Here is a 20,058-nt window from a genome sequence, read left to right as displayed (position 1 = left end):
CAAATTTATTACTGCTCCAGAGGACAAGTCTTTCCTGTCCAAAGGGGTCCCTGTTGATGCCATAGTGGTGGCAGCAGCCACTAAGAAGGAACTTGCGGAAACTTCTTCATGGGTCCAACCGCTGAACAAAGAGTCTCATACGATTGACAGGTATGTGAAGCATATGTTTTCTTCAGCGACCTTTACTCTCAGGTTGCTGAATTACTTGTCTCATTTCACAAGACTTCAGAGGGATCTCCTGAAGGAACTAGGAGATACCCTGCAAGATGCTACAGCTGAGAGAGTTACAGGCAGGGCAGCTTCCCAGCTTGAGACCTTGACCTCCGTGGTTAACTCCTCCATGAGGCTCATTTCTTATGCGGCAGATGGAGCAAGTAGGGCAGCAGGTACCGGAGTAGCTTTGCGAGAGACCCTCCTGGATGCGCCTTTGTCAATTTGCAGAACCTTTCAAGTCTTCATTTACCAACACCCCCTTCAATGGCTCGTCCTTGTTTGGGCCTCAGGTAAAAGAAACTCTCACCAGGTGTGAACAGGATGGCAAAACTCTCTCTGCCGTAGGAGTCTGTTTTTCCACTCCATCTAGACCCTATCCTAAAGGTCAGTAGAGTGGAAAATGTGGTTCCGAAAATCCCAGGGATCTTCGCCTGACACACGTGGAGATTTCTTCTCCCAGGAGCAGAGGGGGAAACAACAACAGATGATGCTGCCCATGTGGCGGGGGGGGGGGGTCCACAACAGCAGGGCGACAGAGATACTTTCTCTGCTAGGCCCTTCCAGCACTCCTGAAGGGAGGCCCTTCTGTCCACCCCTGGAGGCAGTTGGGGGAAGACTATCAGTGTATCCAGCAGCCTGGCAATCTATCACAAGAGAAACATGGGTACTGTCGATAACATCCAAGGGTTACAAAGTTCCCTTTTCTCAGACCCCCCCCCCAAAAGACAAACGTTCTATTTCCAGACGTTCCACCCAGTCTTAGGGATCATGTAATTCTTGAGGTTCAAAGATTGCTAGAAAAAAGAGCCATCCAGGAAGTCCAGGCAGACCATATCAGATCCGGAACTTACTCAAGGTTTTTTTAGTTCCAGAAAACACAGGGGACTGGAGACCCATTTTGGATCTCAGCAAACTGAACCAATCAGTAAAAAAGACAAAGTTCTAGATGGTAACACTGCAGTCCATTCTTCCCTTCTTGGGTCAGGACAATTGGATGCGCTCCATAGATCTCCAAGATGCGTACTACCATGTAAAAATGCACAGACAATCCAGGAGATTCCTACGCTTCCGGCTGGGAGCCAGTTATTATCAGTTCAGGTAACTGCCCTTTGGTCTCAACACAACCCCCAGGATGTTCACCAAGTGTATGGCAGTGGTCATGGCTCACCTGAGGCTTCTAGGATTCCAGGAGTTTCCATACCTAGATGACTGGCTCCTCACTGCTACCACCGAGCATCAACTAATCAAAGCACGGGACTACATAATACAAAATTGTTCCCAGTTAGGCATCACTATAAACTATGAAAAGTCTGTCTTGTTGTCTTGTCAGTCTATTACCTTTATAGGGGCAGACTTCGATACAAGACGCATAACAGCAAAACTGCCTCAAGAAAGGGTGTCAACCAGTCATCAGCAGGTTTTGTTTCTCATAAACAAGACGAGAGTTCAGACAAAATAAGTTTTACAAGTAGTGGGCTCAATGGCTGCAGCAATCATGCTAAATCTTTTAGCACGCTTGCTCATGCGGATTGTACAGCGGCTTCTTTTTGCTCAGTGTTTTTTCCAGAATTTGCCAATGTCACACATGATCTTGACCACGGAATCTTGCAAAAAGGACCTACTATGGTGGCTTGTCTCCCCCCAGGAGACTCTGGGCAGACCCTTTCGAGACCCCCATCTGGTAGCCACAGTGACCACGGATGCTTCCCAGATTGGGGGGGGGGGGGCATTTGGACTGTCCAAGGAATGTGGCAACATCACGAGTACCATTTGCACATCAATGTTCTAGAGATGAGACCGGTGCTTCTGGCGTTGCAAGCACTTCAAGACTCTCTACCTACCGGGACCATTGCAATACACACAGACAATATGTCAGTGGTATGGTACATCAACAAGCAGGGTGGAACCAGATCTTATCCCTTGTGTCAGGAGGCACTTCGAGTATGGCAATGGGCGATGTCTTCCCAATGTTCTCTGACTGCAACGGACATTCCTGGAAAATCCAACGTGATAGCGGACAGGCTCAACAGGGCTATCCTTATGCCTCAGGAGTGGTTCCTGAAGCAAGTTGTTGCAGGCTTGATTTTCTGCAAATGGGGGAAGCCATGCTGTGATCTTTTTGCCATTCCCCTAAACAACAAATGCAGCAGTTACTTCACCCTCCCAGAGATGCATTTGTTCAGGATTGGCCTCCAGGACTACTATATGCCTTTCCCGCTCATTCCAAAGGTACTTCAGAAAGCAAAATCGTTGGGTTGCAAACTCATCCTTATTGCTCCTTACTGGCCTCATCAGATATGGTTTCAGTTTCTTCGCCATCATCTTCAACTGGAGCCTTGAATAATGGACACAGTTCCTGACACATCAGTCAGGCGGGCTTCACCCATCCCTCCAAACTCTCAAGGTGACTGCTTGGTTACTCCACTTCCAGTCTTAGCCAGGCTCTCAAACATTTCCCCTGCTGTATAACACATCCTAGTGTCCTCCCACAAGCCCACTACCAGGAGGATTTACACTAGCAAATGGAAGCGGCTCTTACTGGGCCAAGAGTAATAACACTGATCCCTTTACATTTCCTGTTCACAAGATTCTTGACTTTCTGGCCAAAACCTTCCAAAAAGGGGCAGCTGCAGCTACTATTAGGGTCCAGCTTGCTGCCATCTCCAATTTTCATGCAGGAGACATGGGTTCTAACATTATGTCCCACAAGTTGTGCAAAGCATTCTTACGAGGTACGACACTTTTACAGCCCCCGGTAAGAGAACCCCCCCTCCCTCGGACCTAAACTTGGTTTTAGCTTCGATGGTTCTGCCTCCCTTTGAACCAGGAGCATCTTGCCCCATGAAGTTTCTATCTTGGAAAACTCTCTTCTTGGTTGCTATAACCTCGGACAGATGAGTTTCTGAATTACATGCTTTGTCTATTCGCCTGCCGTATCTCATTTTTCACAAAGATAGTCTCTCTCTCTCTCTCTCTCTCTCTCTGAGAACCAATCTTTCTTTCTTGACAAAGGTTTGTTCAGAGTATAACTTAAATCAGTCCATTGAGCTTCCTGTGTTCTTCCCCAATTACGACAACAAGGCGGATTATAGATTACACCAATTAGATGTTCACAGGCAATTACGTTTTATTTACACAGGACCAAAGACCTCAGAAGATCAGACCAATTGTTTATATCCTTTGCTGACAATAAACAAAGTTATCCAGTTTCAAAAGTGAACTTATAAAATGTCTGCCAGACACAATCACTTATTCATATGATTTGTGTAAAAAGACGCTTCCAGGAAGGACCAGAGGACATGCCACCTCTGTTGCCTTCCAAGCTAAATTGCCTTTAGATTCAATCTGTACAGCAGCAACATGGGCAAATCCTCATACCTTTATCTCTCACTACAAAGTGGATGTGGTCTCCCGGAATAGGGCATCCTTTGGTTCCACTGTTCTGAAGAGTTTGTTCCAGTGAGCCACCCACGAAATCAGGTGCTGGGGACGCGGTCCAAACCAGCAAGAATGAAGGTGAGATGGGACAACATAACATAAAAAAGTAATGTACCTACCACAACATTCCATGTTTGCTGTCCTTCATCTCGCCTTCCTTCTTGCGTCGCCCCCCTCCTTCCCCCTTCCTGGAGGTTCGAGAGGAGTTCTATATTGTTTACACTGGCAGAGTTTCCTGCTGACATACACTCGAACATCTACATTTATGGTAAGTGTACACAACTGTACTATGTTCTTCGTGTTTCACTGTTGCAGTCATTACATTTGGGTAGGTTCCCAAAGCTATGGTTGGGAGGAGGAATTTAGATAGCATTAGGGCCAGCTATAAGGCCCTGCAAGACTGCAGTGGCAAAGCCAGCCATGGATTTAGAGAAAATTGGCAAATGATAATGCTTGGTGAAAGTATGTACAGAACTCCAGGGAGTAGCTTCTAGGATGTCCCTGGTAGGGACGCCTCAGAGAAAGGCTGTAGAGGTAGATGCAGCCCTGGGGGATAGGTTTTCTATGGTGCTTATAGCAGAAATGAATGCAATGGCTTATCCATTTAGAAATGGTTCACTTTGAAATAGTCTTCCCCTCTGCTCCTGCAGCAAATGCCACCAGCAGTTGTTCAGATTTCCTTTGAGGTTTAGTCCTGTCCAAGTAGAATCTAAGTTGTCTGTGCACATCTACGGAATGCAGTATCCATTCCCCTTTATTTTGTGGATTGGGAAAGAAGATTGGCAAATGAATGGACTGATTAAGAGCCACACTGGATACCACCTTGGGAATGAAGGATGGATTGGTTCTGAGGGACACCCTGTCCGCATGAAAGATGATAAAAGGCTCCACTGCCATAAGGCTTGTAATTCAGATACCCTTCTAGCTAAAGTGATTGCTAAAAGGAAAGCTGTTTTCCAAGAAAGAAAGTTTAAGGCTGCAGTAGCAGCTGGCTCAAAAGGAGGTAAAGTGAGTTTCTCAAGACAAAGTTAAGGTCCCAGGCTGGGGTTGGAGCTCTCCTGGGTGGTCTCAAATTTTTGACCCCTCTGAGGAACTGCTTGAACAGTGGATGAGAGAAGAGGGGAGATTCTGTGTTATAATGAGCTGAAATGGCCGAGGCATGGATTTAATGGAGGAAAAAAGACAGGCCCTTGTGAAGCATCTCAGTTAAGTCTTGTAAAATCTGAGGTAAATTGGGTGCTGCTGTGTTCATCCCTTGAGACTGGTTCCAGGCACAGAATCTTTTCCATTTTTCAGCATAAGATTTTCTAGTACTAGGCCTCCTTGCCTCTAAAATTATACCCATCACAGGTCTGCTGAGGGATGGTAAAGGAGAGATTAAGTAATTAGCCAGGCTGCAAGGTTTAGTGTTAGAAGCTGAGGGTGCAGAATCTGGTTCTCCTGCTGAGACAGCAGGGAAGGATTCTGAGACAGGTGCCATGGAAATAACCGTGACACACTGCGCAGGAGGGGATGCCAGTGTTGGCGCGGCCAGTCTGCAGCAATCAAAATCATCCTTGGTTTGTCCTGTTTGATTTCTAGTAGTACTTTGGAGAGCACAGGCAGAGGGGGGGAGGCATAGACTGATAGGTTTTTCCAGCTGAAGGACAGAGCACCCACTTTCCAGGCTTCTTTGTGGGGAGTCCTTGTGCAAAATTTGTCCAATTGGTAGTTCTGGGGAGAGGCAAACAGGTCTTTATCTGGGCTCCCTCATTTGCTTGTTAACATGTTAAAAATCCTTGGTTCCAGTTTCCACTCGTGTGGGTCCATGAGGTTTCTGCCTAGTCCGTCTGCCAGTTTATTTAATTTTCCTGGCAGGAACTGAGCTTGTAGGTGCACTTGGTAGCTCAAGGCTGTGTTCCACAATGCCATGGCTAGTCTGCAGAGGGGGTATGAATGTGTACCCCCCTGCTTGTTTATGTACCACATAACAGTGGTGTTGTCCGTCTTTACCATTAGTTGCCCTGGAAGAATGTTTTCCTTTGAAGGCTGTCAGAGCATTCTGTACAGCTAACATTTCTTTTTGATTGATATGCAGGTGCATTTGACTCAGATTCCATTTGCCCTGAATGCACTTCCCTGCCAGGTGAGCCCCCCCCAGCATAGTCTGATGTGTCTTTTAGGGTTTGAATGGCAGGGGGTGGTGTGAAAGGTAATCCCTTGTTTTGGTGGCAGGCCTCTGTCCACCAAAGGAAATCTAGTAGTAGGCAAGGTATGACAGGAATTGTTTCTAGGTCTTGAGAATGTTGACACCATAGGCTTTTTAGATACCACTGTAGTTTCCTCATATGCAGTCTTGCATATGGAATTAGAAGGAAGCAGGAGGCCATGAACCCCAAGGCTTGCAGTATTTGTCTTGCATATAGCAGGGATTTTGTGGCCACTTATTTGAAGTAGGTTGTCAAATGAATTTGTTTCTCTGACATGAGGTAAACCATCTGGGAAGTTGTATTAAAGCATGCTCCCAGGAATATAATTTGTTGACAGGGTACCAGGTGTGATTTCTTTTCATTTACGGTGTACCTCAGACAACTTAGAACCCTTTTGTACAAAGGCCAGATGATTCAAAAGTATGTCCTGGCTTTCTGCCTGAATTAGACAATCGTCCAAGTATGGGTATATTTGAATATTTCTTTGCCTGCAAAATGCAATAACTGGAGCTAGGCACTTTGTGAATACCCTGGGCGCAGTAGATAAGCCAAAGGGCAGTGCAGAGAACTGACAGTGCACGTAGCCTGCTTTGAAGCGTAGGTATCTTCTGCAAGATTCACTGATTGGGATGTGCAGGTATGCTTCTTTTAAATCTAGTGTTGCCAACCAGGCATCTTTGCCTAGCATAGGAAGTAATTGGCGAAGAGTCAGCATCTTGAATTTTGGAATCTCCAAAATGTGTTTAGAGTAGACAGGTCCAGGATAGGACGCCATGAATTGTCTTTTCTGGGCACCAGGAAAAGTCTCGAGTAGAAACCTTGCCCCTTTTCCTCTTCTGGCACCAGATGAACAGCTCCCATGCATAAGAGAGAAAGTACTTGTTTTTGGGCCTCTGCCCACTGACTTGGGGGTAGGTCTGGCCATCCGCTTGGTGTTGGCAATGTGTGGAAGTGAAATCTGTATCCCTGGGACACTATATTTAAAACCCATTTGTCCTGGGTAATGAGTTCCCAATTCTTTCCATGAAGAGCAATCTTCCCCCCCAAAGGGGCAGTCAGTTGATAAGTGCTTGGAAATTTTAAAAATAAGTCATTGAGACAGTTTACCATAGGGGGGAGTCATTATTCCCCACTGCTTAGTTCTGTGTGTCCCCTGGGACTGGAACCTGGGTTTTTTGCTGTGTCTGGGTTTGGCTTGAGAAGATCTGGAAGGGGCTGGAAAGGACCAATTCTTACAGGGCCAGTATCTACTAAATCTAGAAGTTTGAACTTGTAAAAAAATCTTTAACAATTTGCATAAATTTAGCTTTATTTTCCATCTTTTTTAAGAACTTTGTCAGCCTTGTTGCCAAACAGGCGGTCCTGATTTAAAGGAGCATCCAGCAATTTAGCTTTAACATGATCAGGCAAAGATTGCTCCTTAAGCCAAGCATGCCTTCTGAGCACTGACCCAGTAACAGCAGCCCTGCAAGATGCCTCTAATGAATCAAAACCACATTGCAAAGTATGTTTTCCATCTTGTTCAGCAGAATGCATTAAATCCTGTAATTCTTTATTTTCCACACAGTCAGGAATCAATATAATTTTCTGTTTAAGCAGTCCAATAACATGTTGCTGAAACTTTAACATAGGAAACTGGCAGTTTAAAGCTATAATGGCCAAGGTTGCAGAAGTGTAAACCTTCTTACCCTATCTATCCAGCACCCTGGAGTCTCTATCAGAAGGGGTAGGATTTTTAGCAGTGCAAGCCTTAATGTCCTTGGACCCCTGTGAAATAGTCTCTGGATCTGCAATAGGATTTTTAAAAAGAAAAGTACAGTTTTGTACCTACCATAAATGTAGATGTCCGATAGATATGCAACTGCAGTCCTGACATATGGGTTGTCCTGCCTCAGGCAGCCCTTTGGTCGGCCGGATTCCAAAGTCTGGGTCCGGCGTCGGCTAATGTCGCCTGTTCCCTGACGTCAGAGCGGCCGGGGTATAAAAGTATCAGCCGACGCCATCTTCTTCAGTGTTTCTTGCCCCAGATGCCAGGTGCCCTTCCAAGGAAGGCTAAATTTAGAGAATGGATTAAAAATCCAGACATGCACAACAGTAATAAACAGATACACCATAACAGATATCCCCAGCTAATTAGAAAAAGGGGGAGTGGACCCAAAAAGAGAATTACAGAGGGGTAGGAGGGAGGGAAAACCTGACTGCAGTTGCATATCTATCGGACATCTACATTTATGGTAGGTACAAAACTGTACTATGTCCTTCAAGAATGCAACTGCAGTCCTGACATATGGGTTGAATACCATAGCCAAGCTGGGGGTGGTAGGATCTAAGATAAGGATGGTGTAGCTAAAATGCCCTGCAGGACTGCAGAAGCAAAGCCTGCTCGGAATCTGGAATATAAAGGCAGGTTGTAATGGTTGGAAAATGCATGCACGGAGCTCCATGTAGCAGCTTCTAGAATGTCCTTTGTAGCCACCCCTCTTAGAAAGGCTGTGGAGGTGGCTGTAGCTCTGGCGGAGTGTGGCCTGATATTGGCTGGCACACCTTTTCCATGGAAAGAGTAGCAGAATCTGATGCAGTTTCCAATCCATTCTGAAATTGTTCGTTTGGAAATTGCCTTTCCTTGTGCTCCAGCAGCGTAAGCCACAAATAGTTGGTCAGACTTTCTGTTGGCCTTTGTTCGGTCCGAGTAGTAGCACAATTGTCTTTGTATGTCCAAAGTGTGCAGAAGCTTCTCTCCTTTATTTTGAGGATTGGGAAAGAAAGTAGGCAGGTGAATTGCTTGATTTAGAGATACCCTGGATATCACCTTTGGCATGAATGAAGGATTGGTTCTTAAAGAGACTCTGTCCTGATGGAAAATGAGAAATGGAGGTACTGCCATGAGGGCCTGTATCTCTGAGACTCTTCTTGCTGAAGTAATTGCCAACAGGAAAACTGTTTTCCAGGAGAGAAATTGCAATTCTGAAGATGTTGCTGGCTCAAAAGGAAGAAGAGTTAATTTTTCCAAGACGAAGTTGAGGTCCCATGCAGGCACTGGTGGTTTTCTTGGAGGTTTGATATTCTTTATCCCTCTTAGAAACTGTCTTAGCAAAGGATGTGAAAACACAGGTGGATCACAGTTGTATTTTGCTGAAATTGCTGAAGCGTGTATTTTTATGGAGGAATATGAAAGGCCATTGTGAAGCATTTCTGCCAAGTATTCTAGTATCTGTGGGATGCTCATTACTGATGCATCCTGACCCTTGTTGGCATTCCAGATATTGAATCTCTTCCATTTGGCTGAGTAAGCTTTTCTGGTGGAAGGTCTGCGTGCTTCCAGTAAGATCTCTTGAACTTTCTTGGAGAGAAAAATATGGGGAGAAGTCATGGAGTCCTCCAAGCTGTCAGTTGCAATGTTTGCAGGGATGAACAGTCCTGTAATTGTGTTGAGTTATAAGCAGATGCCATTGAGGCATGGGCCACGGCTTGGTGCGAGTTATGCTCCTTAGTAATGGATACCAGTGTTGTCTTGGCCAGTCTGGAGCTATGAAAATGCCTTTCGGTTGTTCTGCTTTGATCTTCAGTAACACCTTGGTCATTAATGGTAGAGGTGGGAATGCATAGATTGTTAGAGAACTCCAGCTGAAGGAGAGAGCATCTATTCTCCAGGCTTGAGGATGGTGTGTCCTTGAGCAGAACTTCTTCAGATGATGATTGAGGTGTGAGGCAAAGAAATCTATGTCCGGCCTTCCCCATGCATGAGTTATTTGTGAAAAAATGTCTGGATGCAACATCCATTCGTGCGGATCCATAATGTTTCTGCTTAGACTGTCCGCCAGAACATTGTCCTTGCCTGGAACAAACTGGAATTGCAACTGTATGTTCAGTTTCAGGCTGTTGTCTGTCTTTATTAGCAGATGACCTTGCTGAAGAAATTTTCCGAAGGCCTCGATTGCATGAATCACTACTAACATCTCTTTTTGATTGATGTGCAGATGTAATTCCCGGGGTGTTCATTGACCTTGAATGCATCTGCCCTCGATGTGCGCCCCCATCCATGATCTGAGGCGTCTGTTGTAAATGGTTTGGCTTGTTTGAGGTTTGTTGAAAAACATGCCTTTGTTTAGCTGGCTTGCTTGTGCCCACCACAAAAATTCCTTTTGTAGACATGGAATCAGTGGAATTATTGCTTCTAAGTTGTGGCTGTGTTGAGACCATAAACTTTTTAGGTACCATTGTAGTTTTCTCATGTGTAGTCTTGCCAGTGGGATCAGAAGAATGCAAGATGCCATGAAACCCAGGGCCTGCAGGATTTTCCTTGCAGTCATCTGGGTGTGCGCTTTGCTAGGCTTTTGAAGTAATCTGGTAATTGTTCTTGTTTTTCTTCTGTGAGAAGAGCCATTTGTGAGTTTGTGCCCAGTTTGGCTCCTAGAAAAATTATTTGTTGGGATGGCAGTAGTCTTGATTTTTGAATGTTGACTGTGTATCCCAAAGCCTGTAGTAAGTGAATGACATAGTCCAAGTTTCTTATCAAGGCTTGCTTGCTGTCCGCTTGTATAAGGCAGTCGTCCAGGTAAGGGTATATTTGCATCCCCTGAAGTCTGCAATGTGCAATTACTGATGCCAGGCATTTCGAGAATACTCTGGGCGCAGTAGCTAAGCCAAAAAGCAATGCTGAGAATTGATAATGCTCTGGCCCTGCAAGAAATCTGAGGTATCTTCTGCAGCTGTGTCTGATTGGGACATGCAGGTATGCCTCCTTGAGGTCCAGAGTAACCAGCCAAGACCCCTTGCCCAGCATGGGAAAGAGTTGCTGTAACGTCAGCATTTTGAATTTTGGCACAATGAGAAAAGTGTTTAGAGCGGACAAGTCCAGTATAGGTCTCCATTGCTTTTCTTTTCTTGGAACAAGGAACAGTCTTGAGTAGAATCCCTGGCCTTGTTCCTGAGGAGGAACCTTTTCTATTGCTTTGATTTGCAGCAGCTTTGAAACTTGTATGAGTGCCCCTGCCATTTGATTTTGTGGCAGGATTGGTATGCCTTGTCTTGTTGGTAAGGTATGGAAGTGGAACCTGTAACCTTTGTCTATTATGTCCAAAATCCATTTGTCCTTTGTAAAAAATGTGCCGTTTTTTTGAAAATAAAGATAATTTTCCGCCTGAAGGTGCTTCTTTTTGAGCCTTGGTCGGCGGTGTCAAATTCAAGTCATTGTGATTGTCCCTGTGGAGCAGTCCCTGCGCCACTTCTCTGATTAGTAGGTTGCCATTGGCGGCCTCCGTATGAGCCTCGGTATTGCCCTCTACCTCGAGCACGCCTGTTTTTTCCCCTTTGGAACTTGTCAGTGTCTGGAAAGGACCAATTCTTCGAAGGTCAGTTCCGGCTGAACCTGGAGGAAATCTTTGACTGTTTGTACTGATTTAGCCTTTTCCTCAATAGTTCTCAACACACCCTGTGCATTATCACCAAATAACTTGTGTTTTTCCAGAGGTGCATCTAGAAGCTTTACTTTAACATGATCTGGCAATGCCTGTTCTTTCAACCAAGCATGTCTACGTATGACGGCTCCTGTCATAGCTGTCCTACATGAAGCTTCCAATGCATCATAACCACACTGAAGAAAATGATTGCTAACCAGCTGAGTATTATGAACCAAATCCTGCAAGGCCTTTTTATCTAAAGGCTCAGGAGAGGCTAACTTTTTCTGCAAATCATCCATCAAGAAATCCTGATACTGAATCATATGAAAAAGACAGTTAAGTGCCCTGATGGCAAGGGTGGTTGAGGTATAAACATTTTTACCCCACCTCTCCAGGGACCTAGATTCCCTGTCTGTGGGCAAAGGTTTTTTGGCCGTGGAAGTGGCCACTCCTTTGGGCCCCTGAGAAATAGTTTATAGATCAACAGAGTGGGCCTTAAAGAGATGTTTATGAGTTTCAGGAACCCTGTAATATTCTGTCTGGCTTGACAGGAGTAGGAGGGAGAGAAGGCCTGTGCTGGGGTAACTTAAGGAAGGTCCGAAGCGTTTTCCTGGAGTCGGAAAAATCCTGGCCCTGCCACTGAAAATGCTCTCTCATGGAGTGGAGAATTTCCCTGAAAGAAATATCCTCAGGAGGAGAGGCAGAGGGAATGGATTCATCAGCATCAGAATCCTAGTAGGCCGGGAAGGTTTCTTCCTGGGAATCTGAATGGCCTGACTCATCAGAGGCTTCATCTGAGGAAAGGGTATCTGCCTGTTCAACCCTAGGCCTTTTGTCTGAAGGCGGCTGAGAACCTCTGTCTGGATGAGCCTGAGAGCCCCTGATTAAAGAAATTAGATCTGCAGCTAAAGTCATGATCTGTTTTTCCGAAGTGGGACCCTGTGAAAAAGATTTAGTAGGGTGAGACTTAGCCTGGCTGGCAGCCTTAGCACGTGTGTAGGCCTTGATGGACATAGGCACAGGAGGCCTAGCTGCCCCACGTGCTGGAGTAGCTTTGTCCACCGGTATGGTGTCAGGCAAATCTTGGGCTTCGGTTTCAGGAGGAAAATCAACAACCGGCACCGGAGAAGCCTCCGGGACCAAAGTGTGGGGTAAAGTGGTGTTGTCGGCCTGGAGTGGTTGAATTACTGCCTCCGAAGAGACCGATGCACTCGCGGTAGGCTTTAGCGTGGTGTCGATGAAAGTCGCGGGCCGCGAATGTCGGTCCCGGTCCTTCCGTTTTTTGGAAATATGTGCTGTCGGTAGTTCCGATGGCATGATATAGGAGTAATTTTCCCCAAAAAAGTCTACAGCAAATTCTGCCCGGCGCCTAAGTGTGCGCTTATTGAAGCAAGCACAGGCAGCACAGGCCGAGACGTCGTGGTCTGGGCCGAGGCAGGGAAGGCAATAAGAATGGAAGTCCTTATGAGGTATTTGTTTACCACAAGACAAGCAATTATTAACTTTTGCAGTTTTATCTGATATCGGCTGAGGCAAGAAAAGGTTCCCCAACGGGGTACTTAGCTTTTTGATGACTTCGGTATCTGAAAACACAGGAGCTGGCTGACCGGCACTTGCAAACTGCTTCTGCTTAGGGCACCATGCGGCAAGAAAGACTGAAGAAGATGGCGTCGGCTGATACTTTTATACCCCGGCCGCTCTGACGTCAGGGAAGAGGCGACATCAGCCGACGCCGGACCCAGACTTTGGAATCCGGCCGACCGAAGGGCTGCCTGAGGCAGGACAACCCATATGTCAGGACTGCAGTTGCATTCTTGAAGGACATCTTGTGGGACTCAGGGACCCTGTAGTATCTGTCAGGTTTTCTGGGAGCAGGAGGCAGGGAATCAGGAGCCAAACTAGATTCTGAAAAAGCATCATCAACAATGTCTAGTACAGAAGGAATAGCTAAAGGCCTATGCTGAGGTAGGAGAAGGAAATCCGCAAGCCTCTTTTTAGAATCAGAAAAATCCTGGCTTTCCCAGTGGAAATGCTCCCTTAGAGTATGTAAGGTTTCCCCAAAAGAAAAATCCTCAGAAGGGGAAGCAGAGTCCTCTGCATCAGAATCTTCATAAGTAGATATGGGCAAATCCACATCATCAGAAGAATCAGAAACAGAACCCTGACCAGAAGATTCATAATCAACTTCAGTCCTAGGCCTCTTAGAAGGGGGGGGTTGGCTATCCCTGATTAGAGTTATTACATCTTCAACCATTCTTAATTGTTTTTTAGGCATAGAGGCCTGAGCATGTGGCCTGGGCGTCATTTTGTTAGGCATGGATCGAGATTTAGGCCTAAGTAAAGAAGGAGGTGTCAGTTTAATATGTAATACTCCCCCAGAAGCCGGTGCCTGCACAGCGGCTCCGGACCCATCCAAGGTAGAGACATCCGCGGGTTCCATAGTTGAAGCATCTCGTGTCATACCGGACTCCGAATGGGTCTCAGTACAGGCCTGCGAATCAGAAGTAGCAGATATCAGGGGCTGCGAAAGCGCCTCACTGAGTACCGGCGAATTGGCGACTGGCTTAGGAGAAGAGTCGTCGGCAGTTTTGGACCTCGGCGACCTGTCTCTGTCTTTATCTTTGCGTTTTTTTGGAATCCCAGTAGTCAGATGGCTAGCCGACGACATTTCTGGATAATTAAACCGAGGCGTGAAAATATACCGACAACGGATAGTGCGCTGATTAAATAAAGCACAAAACTGACAGCAAGGTATGTTGTGGTCAGGGGCTAGGCAAGGAATACAGTACGAATGAAAATCTTTATGAGGTATTTGCTTTCCACAAGTAATGCAATTATTAACTTTTACTGACATCGGTGGAGCAAGAAAATGTTTCCCCAATGGGGTACTTAACTTTCAGTTCAGAAACTCGAAAACGAAACTTTCAGGAGTTGGCCGACTGGCACTTGCGAACTGCTTCTGCTTTGGGCATCGCACGACAAGAAAGACTGATGTAATGGATTCGGCTGCATGTTTTATACCCCTGATGACCTGACATCATGGAAGAAGGGACAGCAACCGATGCAGGACTCAAGACTTTGTTAATCAGGCCGACTGAGGGCTACCTGCAAGCAGATAACCCAAATGTAATGACTGCAACAGTAAAACACGAAGAACATCATCTTTTTATACACAAACCATAACGCTTTCATTCATAAACCATCAGATATGACCTGTGGGTCCTTGAGTCACTTGTCGGACCTGACTAAGAATTCCCCTCCCATTATGCACTAGTGCCCAGAGTTGCCTCAGATCTAGTTAGACACCAGCAAACAGACTTGCACACACAAATATACGTGTGTATCTACATATTTACAAAAAGAAAGGAAAGGACAAAAGCCTTCAGGCCTTATAAGTCCAAGGAAGGGGGATGAAGTGAGTGTTGTACAGGAAGGACATGAATGAAAGGATCTAGCATTACGAAAAGTACACAACTTTAGCATCCTATTTGTTCAGTCCATCCAATCCAACCTGTGGGTCAGAATTCCAAGCTACTTGAACTCTAGGGTGGCATCATGACAGAAAGCCTTTAAGGATAGAGGCACCAAAGGCTCTAGAAATGGAATCCAAGTTGCAGTGTATAAAACGTGCATGGAGGACCAAATGGCAGCTGCATGAATTTGGACTATCAAAGATCACCCGAAAAAGGTGGTAGAGATTCTTACTGACTAATGGAATGAACTTTGTGCTTACCTGGTAGAAGCTGGTTGTGTGAGGTAAACATAAGAAATGCAATCTAAAAGCCATCTGGACAGTGCAACCTTGAAAACTTGTTTTACCCAACTTGCTCATTGTAAAGGAAATAAAAACTGAATCCTTCTGAAAGGTTTTGGTTATTTAAATGTACAAACGTAGTTATCTATGCACATCTAAGGTATGAAGAGTGTATTCTCCTTTGTTAGGATGACTGAGGAAAAAAACACAGTAAATGTACAAGTTTGTTACAAATTAATTTCAGAAGCTACTTTAGGAGGTAAGGACAGGTTTTAAGGAGTGACACTCTTTCTTTATGTAAACTGCTAATAAAGGTTCCTGATGTTCTGAGACTCATCTAGCAAAGGTAATTGATACCAAAAACTGAGTCTTCCAGGAAAGGAACTTTAATGGATTTGTGGAAGCTAGCTAAAACACTGACTTAGTGAAAGCTTATAGAAAAAAGGTTTAAATCCCAACTGGAAACTGGCACTTAACTGCAGATCTATGCAAGAAGGCTCCTATGAGAAAGGTTTTCAACAGTTTATGCAAAGAGAGGGCATGCTCCTGGAACCCCACATGAAAATTTGAAATAGCTGCCAGATGCACTTTCATTGTGGAAAAACCATATCCAGAATTAAATATAAACCAGAAAAAGTGAAGGACATTTGGAATCACAGCTGAGAAGAGTCAATGCTCAGGGAAGAGGACCACATGAAGAAACACGGTCACTTACCATGGCACATTCTGTGGCTAGACTTTTTTGATGAAATTACCTTAAAGCTTCTCAAAACAAATCTTTCCCCAAAGTTGCTGTCATCTTCAGAGATGAATTAAGTTTTGGGGATTAGGAGGTGCTCTCCAACAAAAACGCTTGAGTTTATTTTTTTTTTGGCCGCTTGAGTTTATTTTTTTTTTGGCTCTTATCAAATGAGATTTCTGATCAGTGTTTTTCAATTTTTCAATCATATGCACCATTCATTTAGGATTTGCTGGCTGAAGCAGCCCAGATCCCAGCAGTTTCTGTCAAGCAGTTATATATCTGTTACAACAGGCAAGTAGAATCTCATATTACAATCACAAATGCCTTGCCTCTGTTCAGAGACTCGGCAAACAAACAATGCACAAATTTGTGCAGCCAATTATTAAGGAGCGAAAGCAGACCTATCTTTTAGTATTAACTAGGATTTTCCTGATGCATCATCTTATAATACTCTCTAAAAGAAAGGCTAAATATACTACATAAAGAAATGCTAAAATAAAGTAAATAAATGCAACTGTAATCATAGAAAATCATTTGTGCTCTTTTAACAAATGTTGCATTTACTTGTTTATACACACATACTGAGAAAGACATGCTGCATTAATTTTTCTCAGGAGTACATTTTTCTAAAATGTAAAACAGTACATATGCATTACTTACCAAGTACTGGGTATAGCGTGACCAAAGGTCTGGAACCAAGCAGTTCTCTGCTATTGCACGTTCAAAGATTAACTGGATGCGCAGAGGGTCACCTTCCTTCATCTCAAAGTCAATATAAGCTTGGTATTCAGACAGCTTTGGTGGCTCAGCTATTAACTAGTATATGAACAAAAACAGAGAGACAAGTATAGTCTTTACTAATTATATTAAACACAGGAAACAATTTTACATTGTAAATTATGACCAACTTAGGCAGCAAATGTCTGACCTTATTTTTTAAACTCCATTCAACATGCCTATCACCCACCCCATTCAAACATTTTAAAGGTAAGTGTTGAAGAAACTGGATGAAGTCAGCAATGAGCAGTGGGTAGGGAGGCAGGATGATGTACAAAACTGTTCTATTTTTGAATGTATCAGCAGGCCAAGTACTCTGCCTTCTTTCTTTGTTTCACCTGAAACCAATACCATCTTGGCCAATCTTGTTTCCAAAGACATCAGTCTGTACAGAGCGGTCTGGTCTTTACAAAGGGCAGACTCTACTTGGCAAAACAGAGAATGAAAATGCACTCCAGCATTGTGTTTTACAACATTATGATATTCTAAAGCAATAAAGCACAACATTCTGACCACCTAAGGTTGAAGTATTTAACCATGGTGTCCCAATACTGCTACTACACATCTCACTTTGTGGCTGCTCTAAGCACAGCGATGTTGGCCAATCAGTTGCCTTAAAAATGCACAGCTACTGTACAATTAAAGAGCCCACCATAACAGGATAAAGTCTACTATAGGATGTCATAACATCATAAAGACCACGGTGTGTGTCAAAGGATGAAAATCAAAGCTCTTCACCTACTCAAGAACTGAAGATATTCTGCAAAAAAAAGTTTGGCTTTAAGCCAGATAGACAGTGCAAATAAAAAAAAAAGCAATAATAAATTTATAACTGGGAAAGTTACCTAGGAAGTCTTAATTTCAGTCCAGATCCACAGAGAAAAGCTTCAAAAATTATAAAATAAAAACAATTTTGTTCTCTAAAGAGTTAACACATGCAGGATGTGTAACGCATCAGTATAGGATTATAGACAACCAGCTATCCATAACCTACCTTCTTCATTTTTGTATAAAGAGTGGGAGTGTCACAACAGAGACCATCACTAACACCACAGTTCATATTGCTAGGAGGCTAGCCCTGCTGCGGTTCATAGGAGGTTAACTAGGCTAATGGCCCTAGGGCCTTTACAAGCCTAGCCAAGTAAAACCCCCGAGTACTCCAGATGACCATAGTTAGATGGTCACTGTCTGCAGACCAATACTGTGATCATCACCAAGTGCCTCTGTCTATGAGGGCCGTAGGTGCTACCACCAGGATGACTCTGCAGTTTCCATCCAACTGTCAAGGTTGTGCTTAAATAGGGTCATTGGGGAGCTCTGCTTCACATGAAGTGGGAGCTTAGTCCAGAGAAGTAGCAAGCTCTGGGAGACCTGTCTCTTGCGCAAATTCTATTAATGCCACAGGCCTGGTTGAGGTCTCTGGAGTGAGTGACTCTTGTCCTATTTGATTTGTGTATGTGCAGTATTTTCATTACAGCAGGGTCAGAGACTGCTCTGTATGCCAAGTATAGGTTGCCTCTCAGCAGCCTGTATGATACAGAGTACAGTGAAATAGCTTTAATCCTTTCCACGTAGGTCACGTCGTTTTGAAGACCCTGAATTCTCTTGGTTGGAAACCTCTGTGGTCACTCCAGCTGCTGCAGGTGTCTGATGAAACACATACAGAAGGCAGCAATGCACTAAATCAGTGGTATGATAAGGGCTGAGTACAGGGGAGTAATGACCTCCCTGGCCTTGCATGTGATGCCCTTAGTTATGAGGTGGGCAGTGTAGAAGGCTTTCTTTACTACTGTGGACACATGGTGATCAAATTTGGATTGCTATCAACCTGTGTTCCCAAGTCATGCACCATCGTGTTTGAGTTTAGAGGGGTGATGTCTATATAGTAACTGGCAGGGGCTAACTTCCCTGCCAAAGGGGATACTGAGGCTTTTTTTTTTTGGTGCGTGTGTGTGTGCGTTTTAGTTTCAGTCCATGGCCCTGGCACCAATCATTTGTCCATGTCAGTCTCTTCTGTAATATGATGATGTCTTTGGGGTATTCTATGACTGCTCCCAATTCACAGTCATCTCCAAACATAGTAAGCCACAGGCCATCAACTTTTGACTGGCATTTATTTTTCTGAAGTCCAGACAGGAGAGGGCCCAGCACAGATCCTTGTGGTACACCACTAGTAACTGGTCTACTGATAGAGGTGAATTCCTCAACTTAAAAAGTGTGCATTCTATCAGGGAGAGGAGTTTGCTACACATCTAGTGACATATGGGTTAATCCTCAGCTGAGAGTGTTTCTCAATGATCCATGTGTGGGAAATTGCATCAAACGCCTTAGCTAACTCAAGACAGGCAATGTGTACTTGCTTTACTCTCACCCAGGGCTTTGGTGACTTCTCGAAGTTCACCGTGTTTAATAAGCAGGATCCACCCTTGATGAACCCAAACTAGGTAGGGTCAATAGTTTGAAGGTTGTCTTTGTCCATTTTGACTCTTCCCATAGCCTTGCAGATAAGTCTGTTCAGGTTAATGGGTCTATAGTTCCCATGGTTGGATGAAGGACCCCCATTTTCCAGGGAATTACTGTTGCTGTTCTCCACTCCTCTGGCAAAAAACAGTGCTTAAGCTGTGGTTAGAGAGACAGCCAAGTGGTTCCACTAGGTCTTGTTTTAGATTGTTTAGTATGGAGCCTGAGATGTTAGCTGGTCCCACAGAGGCCGTATTTTTGGCCTTGGAGAATGCCTGAATAACCTGTTCTTTGGATATAAATGCTAGAGGACAGGTGTCAGGAATGCTATGCGGTATGGATGGGGGCATGGGGGTGAAATTGTCACCAAATCTGTCAGACAGCAGGTTGGCAAATTCTTCAGGTTCCATGTGAGTGGTGCCATCTACTATAAGTTTGGCACACAGCTGGATATGCCCTTTAGCTAAAGAATGCCTTATGAAAGTCTTTAGATAGGGATGCCAGTCTGGTTTCGTAACTTGCTTTAGAGGACTTTACAATGTGTCCGATTTGCTTGTTTAGGCTGTGTAGGGTAGTTTTCCTTTGCTGAGTACATTCCTTCTTGTTCTTGGACATCAGCTTCTTCCTTTTGTTATATAATTTATTTATACTTGCAGTCCACCAGGGTGGCTTGTTTTTGAGAGGACCCAGTTTTAGTCTTGGCAGGTACTGCCAAGTAAATATATTTGCTTAAATGGCTATACAGGCGGTTTGTGTACTTCTCCAGAAAGAAGTTGTCATTGCCTGTGTTAGCAGGGGCTTTGAAACCATGTATACCATTACTAGGAGGCGACAGTTTGCTTTGGAGAATTTTTTTTTTGCTCCTGTAGTGGTTTCAAGTCTGATCTTTACCTCAAATGAGACCGATTTATGGTCTAACGTAACAAGGGAGGGTAGCACACTGGGGGGGGGGGGGGTAGTGCAGTAGTCCCCCATGCTGCTAAGTACTAGGTCCAGGATATTTTAGCCTCTTGTCGGGGTGTAGAACTGTTCCAGTGCATTTGAGTTCAAGTCCAGGAATCTCACTGAGGTCATGTTTGTTCTCGT

General features: G+C 44.5%; 1 protein-coding gene across 2 annotated transcripts in view; it reads right to left on the bottom strand.

Moving 5' to 3' along the window:
• Positions 1–20,058, bottom strand: part of SART3 (spliceosome associated factor 3, U4/U6 recycling protein) — a 1,581,088-nt gene that overhangs the window by 1,138,922 nt on the left and 422,108 nt on the right. For both annotated transcript variants that reach the window (XM_044068408.1, XM_044068409.1), the window contains exon 7: positions 16,396–16,551. In XM_044068408.1, the coding sequence (XP_043924343.1) occupies positions 16,396–16,551 (156 nt within the window). The remainder of the gene's footprint in view (positions 1–16,395; positions 16,552–20,058) is intronic.

The sequence above is a fragment of the Protopterus annectens genome, chromosome 4.part0 (assembly GCF_019279795.1).
Source record: "Protopterus annectens isolate FY-2018-M chromosome 4.part0, PAN1.0, whole genome shotgun sequence".
NCBI classification, from domain to species: domain Eukaryota; kingdom Metazoa; phylum Chordata; order Ceratodontiformes; family Protopteridae; genus Protopterus; species Protopterus annectens.
Note: the sequence above shows the minus strand (reverse complement) of the source record. Positions and strands in the feature narration are given on the sequence as shown.